The 24997-nt window shown below is 38.3% G+C and overlaps 1 protein-coding gene across 2 annotated transcripts in view; it reads left to right on the forward strand.

The window, feature by feature from the left end:
* LOC114658063 (protein LSM14 homolog A-like) overlaps nt 1-24997 on the forward strand; it is a 94002-nt gene that overhangs the window by 35651 nt on the left and 33354 nt on the right. For both annotated transcript variants that reach the window (XM_028810087.2, XM_028810088.2), the window contains exons 3-4: nt 22412-22547; nt 24111-24290. In XM_028810087.2, coding sequence (XP_028665920.1) covers nt 22412-22547; nt 24111-24290 — 316 coding nt within the window. The remainder of the gene's footprint in view (nt 1-22411; nt 22548-24110; nt 24291-24997) is intronic.

Consider the following 24997-nt stretch of genomic DNA (forward strand, 5'->3'; position numbering starts at 1 on the left):
GGATAGGACAACTTGGTTTCACTTAAAATTCAACACTATCCCCACTGGCATCACATGAATGTTGTGCTCTTTTGGCTTGGGCATTTGTCAGTATTCTACTAGTCATATGTGGCTTTGTTGTTTTTCTGTTAGGGCTCATTTATACTTCACGCTCAGAACACATATGCGCATGCATCATGGCTGCGACGTGTTCCCAGCGTTCATTTGACGCATCCTCTTAGCACGTCCTCGGAAATTAACGTGCGCGAATTGCAGTACCAGCAGAAAGTCGGGGGACGCAGGGTGATAAAGTTGGAACATGGCATCAGTCACTATTTACTATCTACATGTGACAGAAAGCTGCTTTGAGGATCCTCTGGGATTGATGTGCATGCTTCAATGTTTGATGAATGGTTTGATGTGGTGAAGCAAAATGGCAACATACAAATGCATTTGTGGTGCTTTTATATTCAATCATTGCATATTCCCCAACGTAATGACACAATACATTTTAAAGGTCTTGCATACCATCTTCTGCGCCGTCTCCCCCCCCCCCCCCCCCCCCCCCTTTTCCACAACAGCATCAGGCAATTCACAACACAGTGAAGCCGAACCTGTTCTCACTGTGATGATATCTCGCACTTCCCCCCTCTTGGAATCTTCCATATTTATGTAAAGTATACACACAAGTATGAACAATACCATGCTTGTGTAGCGTTGGACAACTTAAGGCTTGCCTGCCCTCTAGAATTCTGTGGGTCTCATCACTCCCTGCTTCCCAGGTATCAATGTTTTTAGCCATAGAGGTTATGTCACCTCAAATAGTGCTGTTTGCTTTAAACTTGACATGTAGACCTATGTCCTTCCTATCAGTCTATGCTTACCAGTTCTTTGTGTATAAAATAATTTTGTATATAGATGATAATTGAAACAATTGATTAATAATAAAAAATAGTGGTTGACTGTTAGAAGTTCAATGGTGTGCCTAACTTTATTTATTTAGCTGTAGATATATAGATTGTCCAGTGAAGGAGTAGCACTGTACTGTTCATATTGCACTGTCGAGATCTTGTAGCTGCATGACTGTCTACTTTGTAAACTAATTATACATCATGCAAAGGGACATTTCAGTTTGTCTGCATGTTCAGTCTGATGCTGTCAATAGGAAAACAGACTTATGTTTTTTTTTACTTGGCACTCTTAGTGGAACCTTTTACAGAAAAAAAAATTTGTTTCTCATGATTTCTCAAACATACTAAAGTTTTTCCTGAAACGTGACACTGTAAGTTTTACATTTCGTATTAAATAACTCCTGTTAGCCCTTTTGCATTTCACAAATGGGGAAATTGAATATGTAAAATTGTACCTTTTTTAATAGTAACTTGAGTAATTATTTATGAAATAAAAAAATGAATACATTTTAAGATAGGTTTGACACATTGTCATCTAAGTGTGGTGTTTACAGATGAGAGAATAAAGCTTTAAACTAAAGTACAAGAGACTTAAGTACTTTAGTTAATCTAAGAACTTAATGTAAGACCGCACACAGCTCACAGTTAATAAGTTTGGCCAAAAGTTTCGGTGTACACGTGTTCTTAATGTAAAATGTATGTACTTTGTAGATCTTTTGTTTACTTCCTTCATAATTGGCCGAAGTTTACCTGTACCATAACAAAATTCTGTGGAATGGAAAAAACTAAATAAAAGGAGATGTGACACACAATGGCTTTTTTTATTAAAGATATTGTAACATCTAATCTTGAAGTGAATTCAACTCATGTATTTAATGTCTGATGTTTTAAAGGGGGCACACTGCTACCGGGTTTTCTGTAGTTCATGTTTTGTTTATGTTCATTGCGATGCACCTTTTCTTCTGACTTTATTTACATTAACTGACTGTCAGAGTGAACCTAACATTGCACTACTCAAAATACATGCATGCCATGCACTTAAGGTTTGACAGCTCTAGCGACTGAGGCTTGGTAAGATTTTATCAACTGCAGCCATACGCAACATGGTTTTGTCTAAAACTTTGGTCAGATTTATGTCTTGAAACCACTCAATGTCTTTTGGCAGTAATGTGATGCCCAAAATATGCCTTCCCATAGTTCCTACACCATTTCAACAATTTATCCGACCTTCAACTTCTTAGAATGAGTTAGGAAAACTATTTTAATTTAAAAAATTGTATGGTTTTTAAGTGCCGGCATTTTGTGTTTGTGAAGTTAAAATTTTTTTGCCTTTTATGTGGATACTAGACAAAGAGCCCGTTTCGACAACGTAAGATGAAACGGGCACGAGTGGAATAGTAATAAATATAAGCACCATAAACCTGATATAAGTTTATTGAATGAATGCGTAATTGAATCACAATGCGTAATTGGGCCTCGAGCTGTAGTCGAAATTGCCTTTCAGGCCTCTAGAGCTTTAATCGAAGTCACCTTTCCCTTTGAATTTTTGCGGCCATAAATCCGCCGCCTGCCACGATGTTGGGGTTGGATGTCAGTCGAAGTCGCCTTTCTCTTTGAATTTTTGCGGCCGTAAATCCGCCGCCTGCCGTGATGTTGGTCTCGTAAGGTTTTTTGGGCAGCTGCGCAGAAGGCGACTGCGCATTCGGCTTCGGACAGACGTGAGTGAGGAAGCTGGCGAATTATGTATTAAGATACTTATGTTACAATTTAAATTTACATGTATTTCTGCAATTATTTTTTGTTGCCAGAGGAGAGCCCCATCTACTCCAACCCAATCTGCTTCCAATGCCTCCCAATAGTGAAAAATTTCTAGTTGAAACTCTTATCCACATGACCCATTGGCATAGTAGTTTTATTCTAAAGTCAACAAACATTAAAAACAGCAATATGATTCTGTCGAAAACAAACTTTTGACTGCTTCAGTAGTATGTATCGTGATCGTGACTGAGAGAATAAAAGTGGAAAAAAAAAAAAGGTAACTTTTACAAGTATTATACAGTACATTTACAGTGGCTGTTAGAGATGCAAATCAAATGTATGTGTTTATTGTATAATATTAACAATAAGAGCAACTCACTACTCAAAACGGTAAATATATGAGGCAGTCAGGATCGAACTGTGGGATTCTTGATTATAAGTCAGCAATTCCTACTGCTGCATCATGGAAGCTATTGTATCATCTTTGAACCTTTTGTGAAAGTGTTTTTGATCTTTGCACTTCAGGCTTTACACATTATATAGTTTGTCAACATTTTGGCATTTATTACTAAAATATGAATGCACTTTTTTTGTTTAAAGACTACGTGCATTTTAGTTTGTATTGTTTAATGTATTTTTTATTGTGATGGTTACACTAATATAAAAACATCTGATTATTTTCAATTTCATATGTTCCCCTGGTGGTGGTTCTAATTTGATTATTGTTAATTTTAATTGTGTTAATGCAGAGACATCAGGGTGACATTCACAGGTGGACAGACGTGAGCAGATGAGGTAAGATATGCACTGAAGCCCAGAACAGGATGTGCAACCACAGGTTGCAGGCTTCAAAATAGTCAGGCATGAAATAATCATGACTAATCGGGGGAAAAAAAAATTGAGAAATTAGTCGACTACCAAAATAATCATTAGTTGCAGCCCTACTGAGCGGTATACCGGTTCATACCGGAAACTGTTGTTTATTTTTGTTATGATATGGATTTTTCTTATACTGCAACACCAGTTTAAACAGCGTTCAAAACGTGGCACAGCGGGAAACTGTTTAAGGGGGACCTTTTTCACTGCTACACCGCTAAACACACATGCAACGGAGTACATGTGGTAGTGGAGGTATTGCGCAGTGAAAATGGACAGAGAACATTCCGATACTGAAGCTGTAGCAGACGATATAGTTGAACATGATGACACAGAAGAACTTTTGCTAGAAAAAGGAGTCACGTCTGTTGTCTGGAGATACTTGGGATTTAAAAGGTTGAATGTGGACCATTATGTTCAAATGTGTGAATATTGTTCCTGCACTACTGGATAATACTGCAAGCCAAGTTGTACTTGTTTTAATTTTTTTCAATACTGTGTAATGTACCTGGGTAATGTGTAATAGTGTGACGACATGTTGACTTTATTCTCGACATTTCCACTTTAATCTCGACGCTTATGACGAGAATAAAGTCGACATGTTGACTTTATTCTCGTAATTTGTTATTAAAGTAGAACATCGTAAACTAAACTTCATCTTAAAATGAATATTTGCCAGATTTTCTCAAACCCCGTCATAAGTTTTATGTACCACATTAAATGCTTTGTTTTAAGTGTTCCCGGAGCCATGTTAATCGCTACGTGCTTCTTAAACTGACTTCCTCTTGCACTAAGAGGAGGCACAGACAGCCCACAGAATACATTCATTTCATGATATTCCTGCTCCCCGAACAATTTGAATACTAAGGTAAATACTTGATATCATTTTCATGCTGAAATGCATTAAAGCATGTATTAATCATGTGAGGGCACGGTGGCGTGGAGGTTGCACTGCTGCCTCGCAGCAATGGGGTCCCGGGTGTTCCCTGCTTTGAATTTGCATGTTTTTCTGGTGGGTTTACTGGGCATGCTTCAGTTTCCTTTCAAAGTCATGTAGGATGTCTGGGTTTTTTTATGCTATATTAACCCGGCTAGTGTATGTATTGCTCGTGTTCACCCTGCGATGTGCTGCCTCACACACAATGCTTGCTGGGATGGGCGTAACCCTGAATGGATGGCATAGTTAAACATGTATAACGAAGATTTTTTTTTTTTTAACGTTCTGAACACTCTGTGGTCTAAGTTTATGACTAGTTTTAATTTCACAAAGACGTTTATCGTGTGGTGATTGGTTATGTGAAGAAAGAAAAAGGAAGGATAAGAACTGGGGGTTTGGTAGTCAGACAGAGACGTCACACATGCAATAAAGAAAGCCCGCTCAGTTGAACATCCATTGAATTCTGTGTTCGTGTCTTCGACCACCAGATCACGAACCTAACATTTACACAATATTTAAGTTAAACCTGTGTGATACCCATTCATACATCCAGTTCTTTGGAGCCTTGTCACACCTTCTCTACACTGAACATACACCTGGGGACCCCTTACTGCGAGGGAGCAGCACTACCTCCACACTACCGTGCATGTTTAATACCTGCTTTAATGCATTTCATCCTGAAAATTATATCAAGTATTTATCTTAGCATTCTAAATTTTCAGAGAGCAGGAATATCATGGAGTGAATGTATTCTGTGCGGCAATCGCTGCCTGCGCCTCCTCTTAGTATAGAGGAAGTCAGTTTAACTCTTTTAGGGCTAATTTTTGTTTTTTTTTGTTTTCTCCCAGGGCTGAATATTTTTCCAAAACCTTTTTTAAAAAAAAAAAAAAAAGAAAAAAAAAAAGAATACTAAGCAATGGTTTAACATGAAATCAACAAAAAATATTTATTTTTGACAAATGTTACTTGCATGTTGTATGAGCCTGCCTGCTATATGATTTCACATACTGTACATGTTACACAGCAAAGTCTTGCAAAGTATGATATCGCTCAAAGCAGCCAATTGCATGCATTGCCAGATTGCACTGCTTACAATGTGTTGCACTGGTGCCTCCTTTTCAATTGTCTGTTGCTGCACACAGCACAGTCAGGTTTGTATTTTTTGTCCTCATATGTTGCAGGAAAGTGGCGCTCAGTCAGTCAGCCTGTCTGGCCCTGCTCTTTGTGATGGCCTTCCTCGCTTTGCCAAAGGCACTGCAACATACTCTGCCAGCAAGCTGTCTACCACCTTCTTGCGGAAAGCTTGGCACACCTATCCTTGGCCAGTTTCGCCCATTCCTCTTTGCAGCACCTCTCAAGCTCCATCAGGTTGGATAGGAAGCGTTGGTGCACAGCCATTTTAAGATCTCTCCAGAGATGTTCAATCGGATTCAAGTCTGGGCTCTGGCTGGGCCACTCAAGGACATTTACAGAGTTGTCCTGAAGCCACTCCTTTGATATCTTGGCTGTGTGCTTAGGGTCGTTGTCCTGCTGAAAGATGAACCGTCGTCCCACTCTGAGGTCAAGAGTGCTCTGGAGCAGGTTTTCATCCAGGATGTCTCTCTGTACATTGCTGCAGTCATCATTCCCTTTATCCTGACTAGTCTCCCAGTCCCTGCTGCTGAAAAACATCCCCATGGCATGATGCTGCCACCGCCATGCTTCACTGTAGGGATGGTATTGGCCTGGTGATGAGCGGTGCCTGATTTCCTCCAAACGTGACGCCTGGCATTCACACCAGAGAGTTCAATCTTTGTCTCATCAGACCAGAGAATTTTCTTTCTCATGGTCTGAGAATCCTTCAGGAGCCTTTTGGCAAACTCCAGGCGGGCTGACATGTGCCTTGTACTAAGGAGTGGCTTCTGTCTGGCCACTCTACCATACAGGCCTGATTGGTGGATTGCTGCAGAGATGGTTGACCTTCTGGAAGGTTCTCTCTCCACAGAGGACCTCTGGAGCTCTGACAGAGTGACCATTGGGTTCTTGGTCACCTCCCTGACTAAGGCCCTTCTCCCCTGATCGTTCAGTTTAGATGGCCGGCCAGCTCTAGGAAGAGTCCTGGTAGTTTTGAACTTCTTCGACTTATGGATGACGGAGGCCACTGTGCTCATTGGGACCTTCAAAGCAGCAGAAATTTTTCTGTAACCTTCCCCAGATCTGTGCCTCGAGACAATCCTGTCTCAAAGGTCTACAGACAATTCCTTTGACTTCATGCTTGGATTGTGCTCTGACATGAACTGTCAACTGTGGGACCTTATATAGACAGGTGTGTGCCTTTCCAAATCATGTCCAATCAACTGAATTTACCACAGGTGGACTCCAATTAAGCTGCAGAAACATCTCAAGGATGATCAGGGGAAACAGGATGCACCTGAGCTCAATTTTGAGCTTCATGGCAAAGGCTGTGAATACTTATGCACGTGTACTTTCTCATTTTTTTTATTTTTAATGAATTTGCAAAAATCTCAAGTAAACTTTTTTCATGTTGTCAATCTGGGGTGTTGTGTGTAGAATTCTGAGGGAAAAAAATGAATTTAATCCATTTTGGAATAAGGCTGTAACATAACAAAATGTGGAAAAAGTGATGCGCTGTGAATACTTTCTGGATGCACTGTAGCTATTTGTAACTGCAATCTCATGCATGCGATGGTACACAGCGTGGTACCACTTGGTGGACTTGGGGCCGTAAGAGTATGACCCCCAGCATCTGATCCAGTCGATCAACTCCAGCCATTTTACAGTTATACTCCTCAAGTGCAACTAGCTTGTCCAGCTTCCTACCTTCTGGGTTTCCCTTTTGACGAGTAACTTTCTCACATATATTGTTAGTGTGTACTGTAGAGAGACAAGTCACCAGTTTGACATCGTGCCATGCCGATGCCACCAAGTTATTCACCCGCATGAAAACCAGATTGTCACCTCTTTTCAACTTCAGCCTGTCTGGCTTCAACTGTGAAGGCATGTGTCTCCTGTTCACCCTCACTGTGCCACAAGCTCCAGTTCCCCTGCTCTGTAGCTCCATGAACAATTCTGGTAATGCATAAAAATTGTCCATGTACACAACATGACCCAAATGTTCATAGCCGAAGCAGCTCCCGCACAACCTGACTTGTCAAGGGACAGTTTTCTCTTTGAAAGGAATACTTTCCTGTATATTGTCACACACATGCACATGGGAAACAGCTGAAGGGCCTAAACACTAGTAATTCCACGCCAGGCCAGGGGGCGGCGGAGTGTACTGACTCTCTCTCTCAGTCCCTTGCAGACCTTTCCCGGGAAGTCCTGCCTGTTGCCGGGCCCAAGGATGACATTTCCGGGCACGAGGACGCCACTCCCAGTTCCTGCACCGATGACGTCATTTCCCTTCCAGGCCTTTAAAACTGCCATCTTGCCTCAGTACAGGCAGTTCTGTTCTGGACTGTGACCTAAGCGCATCGTGCTACTGAAAAAAGCAATTTTGTTGCTGAAAAAATATTATACAGGTGGCTGCCCCAACTCTTTATGATGTCTCCGACTCATTCTTGTTACAATATGTAATTACTTTCAGGCAGAAACCAGTGTTTGCTTCTGCCAGTACAAAATCCTTTATGCCATACTTTGTGGGCTTGCCTGGCATATATTGGCGGGAAAAAAAGGCATCCCTTGTATTTTATCATAGATTCATCCAGAGACAAATCACGGCCAGGCTGATGAAATTGTTTATATGTTGGTTCCACAATGTCAAGCAGGGGCTGAACTTTATACATGGGGTTATAGCCTGGCTCACCCCTTGGGATTTGCTTCTGGTTATCACAGAAGTGAATAAAACTTTGCAGGAGCATGTACCTATCACGCAGCATAACCTGTCCAAAGCCACCAGGGGACAAAGCACATTTGGACTAATGTTCCCTGAAGTTATATCGCCAGTCTGGTCCCATCTCTATTTGTAATGCCACAGAGCCCTTCATCTCATCTTTTGTTGTGGGTTTCTGCTTTGAAAAACGAGAATGCGGTGCAAGCGCACCCCGCAATTCAAAAAAATTGCTCTGCATACCTGTTTGTCTCGTCTGACAGTAGCTGAAAAGCAGCCTCAGGAAAAAACAGATTGAAGTAGTCTAGTGGCTGGTAATCTGTCGTATCCAACAGCAAGCCATGCCGTCTTGTGAAGTCTGGTAGCCAGTTTGGCTCCCATGGATCAATGTCTGGATATTCCTTCCACGCGAACCTTGCCGTAGGTGCATTGGCTGCGCGAATGCGCTAAGCTGGCAGACGATCAGCTGGGGCGGCATTGGCTGGTATCTGATCAGCTGACGCTGGCTCCTCACTCTCCTGCTCGATTTCCTGATCACTGTCAACAAAATCAGATTCTGAAAAATCAGAGTCCGACTAGATAATGTGCAAAACATCGTCGTCTTGAGTATTTTCTTTTCTGCGCTCACTTTGCTCCCTTGCAAGATGTCGATTCCATCTTGCCTTTGTTTACATTTGTTTGCATTTCGCAGCTCACGCACTCGCAAGGATTAGTTGCCGAGTCAATGAGTCTAACATTCCTCCAAGCAGAGAGGGAATGCCTGTGACATGACAGTGAGTTTTGTCGCCATTAACAGCTGATTGTCGCCCTCTATTCCAGGATGTCGACTTTTGTCGACATGTGCCCTCAACCACTCCTGTCGACATCTGCCCTTTAAGAGTTACGAAGCGCATAGAGATTAACAACTGGGTCGGGGAACACTTAACACAAAGCATTTAATGTCCTACATTAACTTATGACAGGGTTTGAGAAAATCTGGTACATTGAACATTGATTTTAGGATGAAGTTTAGTTTACGACATTCTACTTTAATCTCAGTTTATTTTGTAATTAAAGTGGAAATGTCGACTGTAATCTCGACATAAACGGCGAGATTAAAGTGGAAATGTCGAGAATAAAGTCAACATGTCGACTTTATTCTCGGCATATAGTTTTTTTTTCTTCCATGTCCGTAATTTTTTTTTTTCCTTCCCTGTGGCCCTAATATGATTCCGTAGGGCTATACCACAAATAGCATTATAAATGCATGTTGCAGTTTTATTATTTATGTATATAGCTTAGCTTGAAGCAAGGTCCATATTAATGCAATTTGCCTTAATAATAGTTCAGTTGGTAAAGATATCATCACCAAGTTGCACTTATTTTATTTCATTTTTATTTGGTGAATACTGTGTAATGTACATGGGCTTGAAGTAATATTATTACTGGAAGTTGCACTATTATTTATTTTATTGTTATTATTTATTAGTTTAAATATTATGCAGTTTAATGATGGTAAAGTTGTTTAAAAAGTCACATTAACGTGTCAGTGGACAGAGATTGTTAACATTAACAGAAAGTCTAGTTGGTTTACAAAAAATATTTACTATTTATTCCTTTTCTAAGACCTGTTCAGTGCAGTACAACTTTTGACAAGCACCTCTGGATATTTTACTAAGTCTAAATGCCTAAATTAAATGGTTCAAAATATGTTGTCAAAATTTTATTCAAATTTGTTCAATAAAAAGGTTCTATATTTTGACTGCAGCTGTCATGCAATGTGATTCCTTCTTTTCATTAGTGCCACCCCCTTGAAAACTATCACTTTATGGGGCCATGCAAACCTGTATTAATACTTGTGTGCACATTAAAATGTTTTTTTTTTTTTGTACAGTGTACCATTCTCATGACAGTGGAATAGGTTTCTTAGCCAGTAATTGCAGTGGAAAATTTGGTTAACATCCACTCGTGCATGGGAAAAAAATACCGATATAATTTTGAAAAATACCATGATACAGAATTTTGGTCATACCGCCCAGCACTAATATGCAGGATTTAAACACACACATATTTGTATATAGATAATCTCTCTGCATCTTATGAACAATTACGCTTTACATTTAACTCTTTTAGGGCTAATTTTTTTTTTGTTAATTTTCTCCCAGGGCTGAATATTTTTCCAAAAACTAACATTTTTTTAAAAAAAGAACACAAAGCAATTGTCTAACATATCAAATCAACAAAAAATATTTACTTTTGACAAATGTTACTGTCTTACATGTTGTATGAGCCTGCATACTCTATGATTTCACATACATTTTACACAGCAAAGTCCTGCAAAGTCTGATCTCGCTCAAAACAGCCAATTTCAGTCATTGCCACATTGTACTCCTTACGATATGTGTTGCTTTGGTGCCTATTTTTCAATTGTCTGTTGCTGCACTTTCTAACATATATTGTTAGTGTGTACTGTAGAGAGACAAGTCACCCATTTGCCATCGTGCCATGCCACTGCCACCAAGTTTTCTGCCTGCATGAAAACCGTATTGTCACCTCTTTTCATCTTCTGAAACTTTATGAACTTTATGTATGGCATTATAGCCTGGTTCACCCCATGGGATTTGAAGCGAATAAAACTTTGCAGCAGCACGTACCTATCGCCACGCTGCATGACCTGAAGTTATATCACCAGTTCTGTCCCATCTCTATTTGTAATGCCTCAGCGCGCTTCATCTCGTCTTTTGTTGTGGGTTTCCTCTTTGAAAAATGAGAATGCGATGCAAACGCACCCCGCAATTCAAAAAAAATTCTCTGTCTACCTGTTTGTCTCATCTGACAGTAGCTAAAAAGCAGCATCAGGAGAGAGCAGCCTGAAGTACAGCAGCTGGTGATCTGTCGTGTCCAACAGCAAGCCATGCCGTCTTGTAAACTCCGGTATCCAGATCGGCTCTCAGCGGATCAATGTCTGTGTATTTATCTCATGCGAACCTTGCCGTAGATGCATCGGCTGCGCGAAGGCACTCAACTGGCAGCAGATCCGCTGGTGCGGCATCGGCTGGTGTCTGATCAGGTGATGCCGGCTTCTCACTCTCTTGCTCGATCTCCTGATCACTGCCAATAAAATCCGATTCTGAAAAATCAAGAGTCCGACTCCACAATAATGCGCAAAACATCGTCTGCCGAGTGTTTTCTTTTCTGCACTTCCTTCGCTCCCTTTTCACATGTCGATGCCATCTTGCCATTGTTTACATTTCGCAACTCACGCAGACGCAAGGTTTAGTTGCCGAGTCAACGAGTCTAGCATTCCTCCAAGCACAGAGGGAATGCCTGTGACGTGACAGTGAGATTTGTCGCCATTAACAGCTGATTGTCGCCCTCTATCCCTGGATGTCGACATTTGGCCCTAAAAGAGTTAACTTCCCATCAGCATAATTTTTCCACTACTTTCAAATCAGAAACTTTGCTAAAAGGAACCCATTTCTATTCCAGAGGCAATACTGGTCAGTCTCGAAGACTATGACAGCATCTCAACAATATAATAAAAACATTTTTAAAAGTCTATTCCTTCTCAAGATCATGGGGGTATGTTGGGGAAAGAGTCCTTCACTTAACATCTCTGAAAAGGAGTGAAAGGCAGCCGTGTATGGAATACACACCAGCTCCATATGCTCAAAGCATTCATTCATCAAACTTAAAATCTTTTTGAGTACGTTCATTTTTTTTAAAATTGTCCAAAATGTATTCAGGGCAAGAATCAACATGTGAATGTTGCAGTCTAGCTCCAGCCTCACTGGGCCACATGTTTTATGCGTATACAAAATTATCATTCTGGACAAAAATCTTTGACTGCCTCTCAGACAACCTCGGTGTCACAATCCCTCCTTACCCATTAACAACCTTGTTTGGTGTACTTCAGGATGGGCTTAAAGTGGAGTAGGACAGATTGGTTGTAATTGCTTATACCACACTACTAACACACAGGCTTCTCTTTCTCAACTAGAAGAATCCCAGCCCAACTGTTGCAAGTCAGTGAGTAACTGATGTTCTATACTATTTGAAATTGGATAAAATTAAATTCTCACTTAGAGGAACTGTTCAAAACTTTTTTTAAATATGGCAAGATGTAATTTATCACATCTTAGAAATAAGCATGTATATATGGGAAAGAGGACCTTCTCCTTTTTTATATTTAAAGATTTCTTCATGTTGTAGTCCCTCTCCTATTTTTCATGGGTGAGGGTTGAGTTATGGTTTGTTTGATGTAATTTTATGGAATGTTGATTTCTTCAAATAAAATTTAAGAGTGATTACAGCAGCTAGCACATGAACAACTTCAGTAATTCTGATAATAATCTTATTGTTTTAAGTGTAGGGTTTGGGTTCAGTTTGCCTTTTACAGACACTACAAAGTAGAGCTATCATACTCATATTTGAATTTCATTTATATGGAATATATAATAATGTTTGATTTCATGGTTTTTCTATGTTTCCAGTCAGCAATGCATTACACCTAATGCAGTATCTAACATTGAAGTATTTTAGATTACCATCACATTTTCACCTGTGACATACAAGGACTTTATTGTTTTTTGTGTTATATAGCTGACTTTTTTGATGGAATTTAGGACCTTTTTATATTTTATAAATTGTACTAGGGGGCTCCGCCCCCTGCTCGCTTCGCTCGCCAACCCCTGGCGTTGGGGCATGACAAAGAGTGAGATGTATGAATTAGATATAGAATAGTGTGCAGGTGTGGATGATGCATATAGAAAGCCAAAAATACAGTGTTTGGCACAGAGTAATGGTTTAGTGGAATATTTCTTTGTACACAACATTAGTAGTAAAGATGGTGTCCTGTCCTTGAATGAGTCTTCCTTGGCATGGAGCATTTATAACTTTAACTTTAACGTCAGATGAACGTCGAACACGTGAGAAGGCAACATAAAGTTGTCCATGTCCAAAAACGGGCTCAGAGAGGTAGATGCCAACCTTGTCCATGGTTTGTCCTTGTGATTTGTTGATGGTCATGGCAAATGCAGGTTTAATGGGGAACTGTCTGCGTTTCAATGTAAAAGGTAATTCTAGGTCAGAACTCGTAAGGTCAATTCTAGGAATGAGAACAGTATTGTTAGCATGTGATCTTGTAAGAACTGTTGCTTGAATAACATTGTGTGTCATGGTGTTGACGACTAAACGTGTGCCATTGGATAAACCCTTTTTTTTTTTTTTTTGGACATAATATATTGCGTTGTGTTAAAAGGGGCATTTTGTCTAATGAGACCGCTGTTCCAAATATCTCCGTAAGTAAGTCGTCGCAGATTTTGGGTTGAGGAATTGTAATAATATCTGGGTGAAGTCCATCTGTATTGGTGAGGGTACAGTGTTCTAGTTGTAATAACCAATTGTTATATTCGTGATCTGGAAATCGCATGTTTTGTACCAAGTGTATCTTTAGAAAGCCAAGCTAATTGTTCGCGTAACATTTTTTGTTCCGCGGTTTTAGAAGCGCGCCGAGGTGAATTTTTTTGTTTGATGCGGGTTCGTGTTTGTGGTCCCGTTACTCGAGCCGTCTAGTTTTGTATCCGTGATCGTTAATTGATGACTTGTTTGATCTTTATCGTTAGGAATATGGATAAGTAATAAGTAGGATCGAACTCACTGTTACTATGCGGACTGTTCGTTTCTTCGTATTATCACCAATCAGGTCTCGCGCCTGTATATGTATTGTAGTTCGGTCTCGTGTTGTTTATATGACGTCGTCGCGTATTTTAAGGTGGACTGAACAATAGCTGAGCGGATTGTAAGTGGAGTAATAGTTAAGCATTGTCTAAAATCTTCTCCTAATAAAAGTACCTTTCTCGCAAAGGGAATATTCTTATTCATCAACGTTTGTAGAAGTTTATCAATGGTGTTGAGTAAGTGACTGGATGCCATTGTACATTCATCTATAATTAATAGTGTGGCAAGACGGATGTCACGTGCATTGTTACTGTGAATTGTCATAGTGGATACCAATGTTTATGTGATTGGGACCGGTATTTGGAATAAGGAGTGACGTGTTTTTGGAGCCGAGACATTTTTTCTTTCGCGGTTTCAGAATAGCTTTGTGGGTGCCGACGTGATTTGTGCATATTTGCGTTCTTGATTTGTTTCAGGGTGCACTGTTCCAATGCAATGTGATATTTGTCCACATACGCGAAAGCAGTATGGGTCATTGCCTTTTGGTGACATGATATTTACTCCGGTAGATGCAAAATCAAATGAAGTATTGTAGGATGTAATGCAGATGAGCCGCTGTGTATTTTTTTTTTCCTGCGGGTTCGTGTGTTTGGTCCTGTTATCCGAGCCGAATCGTTTTGTACCCGTGAGCGTGTATTCATGACTTGTTTGTTCCTCAGCATGCGAAATATGGATAAGTAATAAGGAGGATCGCACTCACTGTTAATATGGAGCCTTTTCTGCAGTTGAACGGTTAATAGTGCTTTATTGTAAGGAGATCCACCTATGCTGCCTAGTGTGAAGGTGTTGAGATGACGTATGTTTAATATGGACGGTTCCTTTAGAAATGGGGTTTTGGGTGTCACTTCTTATTGATGTTATTCTGTTTGTGGGTCTGATTCGTCGTTGTTGTGAACGTTTCTTGTGCCATGTCTCGTCTCTAATGGGCCTGGCGTGGCGGTCACGGCTTCTTTTTTTTGTTGCGTTAGGAGCTTGTTAAATCCTCCTGTTTGTGTGGGTCCCGTTTCGTGTGCATTGTGATTCGTGCGGCGCCGTGTGCTTTTTCGGTGTCTGAGCGGGAGGGGGGGGGATTGGTGGTGCGCGAGCTTCTTCTTTCTTTTTGTGTGCCAGGGGCTTGTTGAATCCTCCTCTTTGTGTGTGTCCCGTCCGTTGCTTGTAGGGTGGGTGGGGTGGTTTTGGGTTCTTTTTTTTGTGTCCCAGGGGCTTGTTGAATTGTCCTCTTTGTGTGTGTTCCGTCCGGTGCCTGTGGGGGGGGGGTTTGGATTGCAGGTGGACGCGAGCGGCTTCTTTTTTTTGTGTGCTAGTTTCGTGTGCAATGGGTTTTGTGTGGCGCTGTGCGTCGCCTGCGTTTGAATCCTTTTTTCTGTGGTCGCGTCCGCCTCTCGCGGAGCCTCATTTCTTGGTGCGCCTGCGCAGTATGTCTTTTTGCGGCTACGGCCCATGGCCGGATGTCCCTGCGTCCATCCGGTTTAGCATTCTCGGTTAGTAATATGGATAGCATTTGTTTTTTGTCTAAATTGAATATTTATTTTCTTACTATAATGTGTTTGTCATTAGTGTGTATATTGCTCAACTTTTCATTAAAAGTACACTTCATAAAAATGTTTTGAACTGAATCACATCTTTTTGGTTGGACAGCTTTTATTTATTCAATTAAATGGAACATGTAATATTTTGTTAAATGAAAAGGTGCAGTGTTTTTCTTTTAAAAATGGAAAAAGCCCTATTATATTTTATCTTTATCCTCCTTAGTAATGATGATGACTGAGAATAATATGAACAGCACACTGCACTTGTGTGAGTGATGTGAGCGTCACTTTCGGGTTCCCAGAACCTCTCTTGGTTTTACTGACTATTTCAGTTTCACTGTCTGAAGACCGATTCACTTCATCATCACTGCTAATGAGAGGCCGTTCTTGTGAGACGCCATTATGAGGCTAGAAGAAGACACCTCTACACCATTGCCCTGGTAACGGTTGGGCCTGATGCTTATGCAAGACATGCCTATACTGTTGCCAAAGTAACACTCGCCACTAACACTGTTTGCACATTTACAGCACAAATAAATCTCAGGTCTTATGTGAGACTCGTCTATACTATTTCCCGAGTGACACTTGGGACTAACACATTTAGCATTGTTTTTACAGCCTGAGTGACTTACTAAGAAGGTTAAAATTTGTGTAATTCTAATTTTACTTAGTTGTATAATTCTTAACTTAATGGCCTATATCTCAAGGAATTACCCAGAGTTAAAATTAGATAGTATGCATGTGTATTATGTACTATAGCTTAAGTATGCACAGTCTTGTTGTAGAGTATTGAGATACTTGAAATACGTTTGTATCATTTAAGGTGAATGATGCTGTCCTTATCTCCTATCTTATTTTTCCAGCATAGTGTCTTCTATGGTTGGTTCTTTCTTGTATCTATCACTGTTGGGCAAAGCTCAAATTCCCTGCAGCAAAAATTAGATTCTAAGATAGATAGATAGATAGATACTTTATTAATCCCAATGGGAAAGTTCATGGAGTCAAGAATTTAGTAAATCTTACTTTTCTTATCTGAGGATTTCTTGCCAGATTAAGGAATAACTTTTTATTCCTGTGTGTTTCAAAATGTTAAAAATGGAAAACGAATAGGCCACAAAAGTCAAAATATCTATAAACTATCTTTAACACTAGAATCGCTGAAGCTTATGATTTTTTTTTGTTGTCCCTGACCTCCTTAAATTTTCTTGACGTACGCCAAGAATGCTCCTTATCACTGTGCTTAGTCCACTTTTCTTTTGCAAATGTGTAGATTAGCAGAACACGGCGTGCTACCACCCCACCCCCCCATAAAGTCAGATGAAGGCATCGCCCTACTGCAATCATCACAACTGATGTCTGTGTTGGAAGTGTTTATCTGGCGATGCAGAATTATATAGGTAATTAAATATTGTGATTTGAAATGCGTACATTTCATGTGTGTTCTGTGTCCACAACGATCTGTGTAAATATAGAATGACAGAGGAAATGCGAGGTAAGAAATGCTGAACACATGGCTAAAACAGAAAATGTATTCATATTTTATAGTAATGACATAATTTTGACCTGAAGTGTATGATGTGCGAAGCACAAATATCCAAGATACACTTTCATCAACTCAAAACAAGTATAGTGGAACCTTGGGTCATGAACGTCTCGAACCACGAACAATTTCCCATTGGGATTAATAAAGTATCTATCTCTATCTATCTCTATCTATCTCTATCTCTATCTCTATCTATCTCTATCTATCTCTATCTAAATCAATCAATCAATCAAATCGGGTTATGACCAAAAATTTCGCCAAACTTTTGCATCTGGTCACAATCACACACTCTGGTGACGGACAAGGCAGTTTCCCATCTGGTACGTACGTTTATGTAAAAATATGTTTTTAAAGATTTTTAAATACAATTAACTATTTTTGTGCTTAAAAATCTTTTAAAAAAATATATTTACATACAGTTTGTACGGTCTGGAACGGATTAATCGTATTTACATACAATCCTATGCGGGAAATTACTTCGGGTCACGACCAAATCGGGTTACGACCAGAGTTTTGGAATGAATTACAATCGTGACCTGAGGTTCCACTGCATGCTTTTATTCAAGAATAAAACCGAAAAAAAAGAAATTGCTCAATTCACATATTGCTGAAGCCCAACTATCATTCGGTACATAATAAAAGACATTTGGATACATATGTTTAATTTTCAACCAGTTTTCATAGTGGTAATGCTGCTCTCATGGATCTGTGCAGGTGGTGCAGTGGATAAGCTACTGTTTTAGTAATGGTGAGGTAATAGGTTCAGATCCTGCGACTTCTCTGTATTTAGCGCTTTGAGTAGTGAGCTGCTATTGTTGTTGTTATCATCATATAGCAAAAACATGCATTTGATGCGAGTCTGTAACATCCTGTGTAAATTTATTGTACTTGTAAGAGATGTTACTTTTCCTTGCACATGGACATTCATATCAACATATCATTTGAAGGATTTTTTTTTATTCAGTCTTATTTTTGGACCATTGAATAAAAAATCTTTCAAAATCGCATGTTGGTGTGAATGTCTGTGTGCGTGGAAAAGTAACATCCACAATAGACACTGTGGTGTCTGTTTGCTCAACAAAACACCAAGGAGAAATGATTGAACTACATTTGTGTGTCTGATTTTATCCCTTCAGCGCTAACTTTTACAAGTACCATAAATTTACACTGGCGGTTATAGACTCAAATCAAATGTGTGTTTTTATTATATACTGTAATAGTAACAATTATAGCAGCTCACTACTCAAAATGGTAAATGCGAGGTGGACCCAGGATCAAACCTGCAACCTCTTGATTATGAGAGAGCAGTCATTACCTCTGCCCCAGCCAAGCAGACGTGTCTACTTCATATCGATTGATAGTTGGGCTTCAGTTTTTACACATTGCGAGTAATATGTAAATTGAACACTTTTTTTCTTCGGTTATATTCTTAAATAAAAGCGCACTTGTTTTTGTTATACGCTTTTAAGAAAGTGGTTATTTGAAATTTGGACTTCAGTCTTCACACATTATACACTTCAAGATTTTGTCAATCATTACTATAACATGAAAATAGTTTGTTTTAGGTATGTGTTCAACATTTCTTGCCTCACTTTTCCTGTCATCCTAAATTTACACAGATTGTTGTTGTAAATAACAATATATTGTTTACCCTATACAATCCCAGACACCTTACTCCCAGTTCTGAGAATTTTGCAGCTGACTTGACTTCATCCGTCTCAGTTGTGGATGGGATAGCAGGCTGCTTGCTCTTGTGCTGATTGACACATTTCAGAGATTCTAGTGTTAAGAATGTATTTTCCATTATCGGGCAATATGAACACATGAGCCTAAGTAGAGATCTGTGAGAAAGAGGGGCATGGTCTATGTAATTGAAGGTATATGTCTAAGATTTACTGTAATTTGTGTGTTTAGTGAACATTAACATCCTTTGTTGTTGAGCCCTCTGATGCAGAAACAACAAATTGTCCTTCACACTCTAGTCAGTAGCCTTAAAAATAATATTTAATAAAGTAAATAATTGTGGCATATAAGGCATAAGTATTAACTATGAAAAGCTTTTTAGAAATTTCTGTGATTCAAGGCATGATGATGTGAGTACAGTAAGCAATATTTATAACAATTGCATGAGCACTTGCTGCTGTAAGCATTATAAACCTTGATTGTGTGTGTGTGTGTGTGTGTGTGTATATATATATATATATATATATATATATATATATATATATATATATATATAATATATATATATAATATATATATACACACACAGTGGAACCTCGAGATACGATCACCTCTGTATACGAGAAATTCAAAATACGAGGAAAGTATGAGCGAAAAATTCAGATCTAAATACGAGCATTGGCTCACGTAACGAGCCACGAGCCAGGCTGTGGGTATAGCTCGCGGCTTAGCGAGGGGGCGTGTTAGCTGTAGCGAGCCGCAGGGCGATCTGCGGTGTCTGCATTTCTCACCTAAGTGCACAGGTGGGAAACTGCCCACATCCATGATTTGTCCTGTGGCTGATGGGCTGGGCAGGGTTGCCACCCGTCCTTTAAAATACGGAATCGTCCAGTATTTGAGAATGAAATTGCGCGTCCCGTTTTGAATCAATACGTATGCGTCCCTTATTTTTTTGTATTAAAAGTGGTAACCCTAGCAGCTGCCATGTCTTCCCCGCATATATAGAGAAGCGCGAGCCGGTTAAGGGGGAGAAGAAGTAAAAGAAAAGAAAGGAGAGGAGAGAGAACGGAGGTTGCAGGAGGAGGCAGGAATCCGCAGCAGTAGGAAGTCGGTGCGAGAGAGCGAGCGAGTACAGGCTCGCGTGTAGCTGAACAGGCGAGCCAAACAGCTGAAGCAGGACGGTGTAGAGAAGGTCAGCTGCATTAAGTGTCTCGCCTGTTGCAGAGCCCGCATGGGAGAAGCAGGTGAGACGCTAACAGAGAAGAAGCACCGGGGATTGTCATCTGTTTTTTGAAGACTGCTTCCTGTTGACATTTTAACCTCGTGTTAAAGGATTGTTATTCTTATGTACTTTAAACCTCCACTTCACAACTGTTTTAAGGATTATTTATTTAAAGATTTATTGAATGCTCTACTGCACTTTGGACACCTGTTTTGATTCTTTTAATAATCAGTTATATTATTTACCAGTGTTATTTATTAAAGGTAGACTACAGTATATATAATTTATCAGTGTTATTTGTTAGGAAAATTGATTTTTATGTTAATATATTTGGGATGCGGAACGGATTAACTGGATTTCCATTAGTTTCAATGGGGACGTTTGTTCTAGATACGAGAAATTCGCTATACAAGCTCAGTGCTGGAACGAATTAAACTCGTATCTAGAGGTTCCACTGTGTGTATATATATATATATATATATATATATATATATATATATATATATATATATATATATATATATATATATATATATATACATATATATACATACATACATACATACAGTGGTGTGAAAAACTATTTGCCCCCTTCCTGATTTCTTATTCTTTTGCATGTTTGTCACACAAAATGTTTCTGATCATCAAACACATTTAACCATTAGTCAAATATAACACAAGGAAACACAAAATGCAGTTTTTAAATGATGGTTTTTATTATTTAGGGAGAAAAAAAATCCAAACCTACATGGCACTGTGTGAAAAAATAATTGCCCCCTTGTTAAAAAATAACCTAACTGTGGTGTATCACACCCGAGTTTAATTTCCGTAGCCACCCCCAGGCCTGATTACTGCCACACCTGTTTCAATCAAGAAATCACTTAAATATGAGCTGCCTGACACAGAGAAGTAGACCAAAAGCACCTCAAAAGCTAGACATCATGCCAAGATCCAAAGAAATTCAGGAACAAATGAGAACAGAAGTAATTGAGATCTATCAGTCTGGTAAAGGTTATAAAGCCATTTCTAAAGCTTTGGGACTCCAGCGAACCACAGTGAGAGCCATTATCCACAAATGGCAAAAACATGGAACAGTGGTGAACCTTCCCAGGAGTGGCCGGCCGACCAAAATTACCCCAAGAGCGCAGACACGACTCATCCGAGAGGTCACAAAAGACCCCAGGACAACGTCTAAAGAACTGCAGGCCTCACTTGCCTCAATTAAGGCCAGTGTTCACGACTCCACCATAAGAAAGAGACTGGGCAAAAACGGCCTGCATGGCAGATGTCCAAGACGCAAACCACTGTTAAGCAAAAAGAACATTAGGGCTCGTCTCAATTTTGCTAAGAAACATCTCAATGATTGCCAAGACTTTTGGGAAAATACCTTGTGGACTGATGAGACAAAAGTTGAACTTTTTGGAAAGCAAATGTCCCGTTACATCTGGCGTCAAAGGAACACAGCATAGCAGTTTAAAAAGTGTATATTAAGCAAGTTGTGAACTCCAAAGCCGCCCCCCCCCCCCCCCCAATTTGTTTAGTGTCTTAGGTGAACCATTTGCCAAAATCTAACTTTGAGTTCCCCCAACTTTTGTGTATTTACTTTTTATGAGATTGTGTGTTTTTGTGTATATAATAAATAAAAAAACCTTATTATTTGGGCACTGTATTTTCTCCCTATGGATTAGGTTTGTAATGGCAAATATTTGTAAGTATAGCTGTCCATTACAAGTGGTCATGTTGTGACATTTTGCTGTAATGGTACATGTATGTAAAATAAGAATTAACATATTCTGTATTGTTTAGTATGATATGCAGAAATGCACTGAAAATATTAGAAACTCAAAACTAGCAGATTTAATTTGAATTCAAGTTGTGAGTTATGTTTTCACAAGGTAAAAACTAGATCAGTCATGGTTTTATTTAAAAAAACAAGTCTCTATGAAATGCAGTGCCACAGAATGTAATTCATTTTAGAAAACCTATACCCATGAATCATCAAAATATTATCAAGAGCTTGAATACAGGTGCTGGTCATAAAATTAGAATATCATGACAAAGTTGACAGTTATTAGTTGTCAGTTATAATCATCAACATTAAAAGAAATAAACATTTGAAATACATCAGTCTTTGTGTAATGAATGAATCTAATATACAAGTTTCACTTTTTGAATGGAATTACTGAAATAAATCAACTTTGTCATTATATTCTAATTTATTGACCAGCACCTGTAAATATTAATTCAGAAGAAAATCTGTCTTTTCCTTTATTGGTTGAAACATGTATTAAATTGTTTTTTCTTTTCCCACTTTATATATTTTAACCCTCAGTTGAATGATTTCATTTTTTATGTTTTGTGAATTGTAATATTACTTTAAAAAAAAAAAAAAAAAAAAAAAGTCAAATTAACTCTTTTTATTCTAGTCTTCACTTGGATCTTCTACCACCTCATCATTCCACTCGGTTGGCACTTATGCTCCCCTCAATAGAATGCCTGCTTATAGCCAGTTTAGCCCTAGCCCTTTAGTGACTCAACAACAGTTTGGAGCTGTGGGTGTAGGTAAGTACCTAATGCTGTAATTCCATTTATTATTAAAATGATTTATTGTGAAAATTTATTTTTTATAATTCTTAAAAATTCATATACATGCACGCACAAGAATAAAAAGTATAATAGTGTTTCTAGAAACAGCTGTTCTGTATAGTTGTAAGTATTTGTCATAAATCATTCTTTAGATTATTTATGCATGTTCTATTATTTAAGCAAATGTTTCTTTTAAATATTATTTGCCTTTTATTGTGTCTTTGGGCTCCTTTCGTCATCAGTCCTGAAACCCTACTGTGGAAATCTTGCCAATTGCCTATGTAGAATTGTTCAATTTACAATTGAAAAGTAAAACACCTTTGACTTCATAAAGGTCCTCAGAGCACCTGCTGACCTCCGAAAGTATTTGTGTTCATTTAATTTAACATTTTTTTTATAAAAATGTACTATTTAATAGTAATTTTATTATGAACCTTTTATTAACTTTTCTTTTAAAAATTGTTAATTAATATTTTAAAGCTTCACACACTTTTTAAAATCTAAATTTCTAATTTTTTAAAATATTTTTAAATGTAATCATTTTTTAACTATATTGCATTCTCAGTTAATCTTTTTAACCTATTAAATAAAAATATAATCTAATAGTTTTGCTTTCAGCTATTTCAACATTTAAAATTTAACTTTATATCCGTATTTTTTACTTTGTGCTCAAACTATATATATATATATATATATATATATATATATATATATATATATATATATATATATATATATATATATATAATAAATAAACATTTTTTCTTTTTTGTTTAACGTTCTACATGTAATTTTATTTTTGCGTCATTTTGCCATCTCGTCTCTGCATCTGCCATTGTCATATTAAAAAAAAAAAAAAAAATGTTGTTTGCCCTGGATTTATTGGTCAAGATGAGGTTTGGTGAGGATTACATAAACTGGAATAGTAGTTGTTGGTAGAGAACCTTATTTTTATGGTTCTCATAATGTGCAGTGTGAACTTAATTAGGAGAAGCTTGATTGTTAGGAGACATTTTCAAGGATTTTTACAAATTAGTTGTTTATAATAGAGCTGTAAGTTTTTATTAAGTTATAAATTTTTATTTATAACAAATTACTTATTTAAAATATTAAGAAGCAATAGAATGAATAATATATTAGCAAAATATTTCAAGCTTAATTCTTAAATTTGGTAAAACAAAACCAGTCTTTGATTGGTAGCACAGCTAGTATTCTAGTATTTTGATTCCAGTGACTGGAGGTAACTGTTGACTGGACTTTTTTTAGTTTTAGGAATAGGTTTGGTAACCTACCACCTTTCTGTTTTTGAGTTGTTTTGTAGGGTATTTAATTATGTGTTTTACCTGCTTAACTGATACTTGCCAGTTGAAGTAGTGTGTGTTATTTACAGTTGAATGTTAATTAATTGCCAAGTCAACATCTAATATTAGGATACATTAGTCATGTGTACTTTTTGACAAGTAAATTACTGTTAGGTTAAGTTATACTTAACCTAGAATTTATGTGTTCAATACCACCTCTGACTGTCCCTTGTTTTAGGTCGCTCAAGTCCCCAGTTAGACCCCTTACGTAAAAGCCCAACTTTGGAGCAGGCAGTACAGACTGCACCTGTGACTGTCCCAGTGCCATCAGTGCCTGCTGGAAGGAGGAGTCCTGCACCAGCCAGGCCAGCACCATCAACAAACCATAAACCCACTGAAATTCAAGAACAAAGAAGAGGTAAGTATGCATCTTTTTAAATTTAAATAATAAGCTTTATAACTCTAGTTTATCTATTTATTTTCCAGGACCAACCTTTTTTAGATTAGTTATTTGGTCCTGGGACCTATCCAAGTGTCAAAATTGGCAAGAGAAAAAGTAACTTTGAATAGGTTATACTTCCATGACACAGATGTTTGTTGCTCTATGGAAATTTCTGTTGCAGGACAGTTAACAACATCATATTTCTCTGAGGCAAAGGGCCCAAATGTAGTGAAGTTATTCCGTTTTGCACCAAACATGGTAAAGTAGGGGCAAAAAATTCCCCCAAAATTACATTTAATATTAGTAATAAGTGAATGCTTATTACTGTCAATATTGCACTAAAACTTAACTTTGAAACTCTTGTATCCATCTAATTTGACACATTTTTATTTAATGTGCTTTCCCCTACTACATTTGTTAATACTCTCATTTGTAAAACATGCCATTTTTGTTGTATGGCTGTCTACTTGATATCTACTCCAAACATGAAAGCAATAATGCCTCTGCGGTCACAATGCACAAAATTATTAAGCAGGTTAATCTACTAACTATTGAAATATTAAAGTTAACTCAAATTAGCAATGCATGTTGATGAAATGTTTTAAATTATTGCAAGGCTTCATGACCTTTATCTCACAGTAGCAGCAGTGCTGTCACTGATTATTGTGAAGGGATGAGAAGGC

This window comes from Erpetoichthys calabaricus, chromosome 9 (genome assembly GCF_900747795.2).
Source record: "Erpetoichthys calabaricus chromosome 9, fErpCal1.3, whole genome shotgun sequence".
NCBI lineage: Eukaryota > Metazoa > Chordata > Cladistia > Polypteriformes > Polypteridae > Erpetoichthys > Erpetoichthys calabaricus.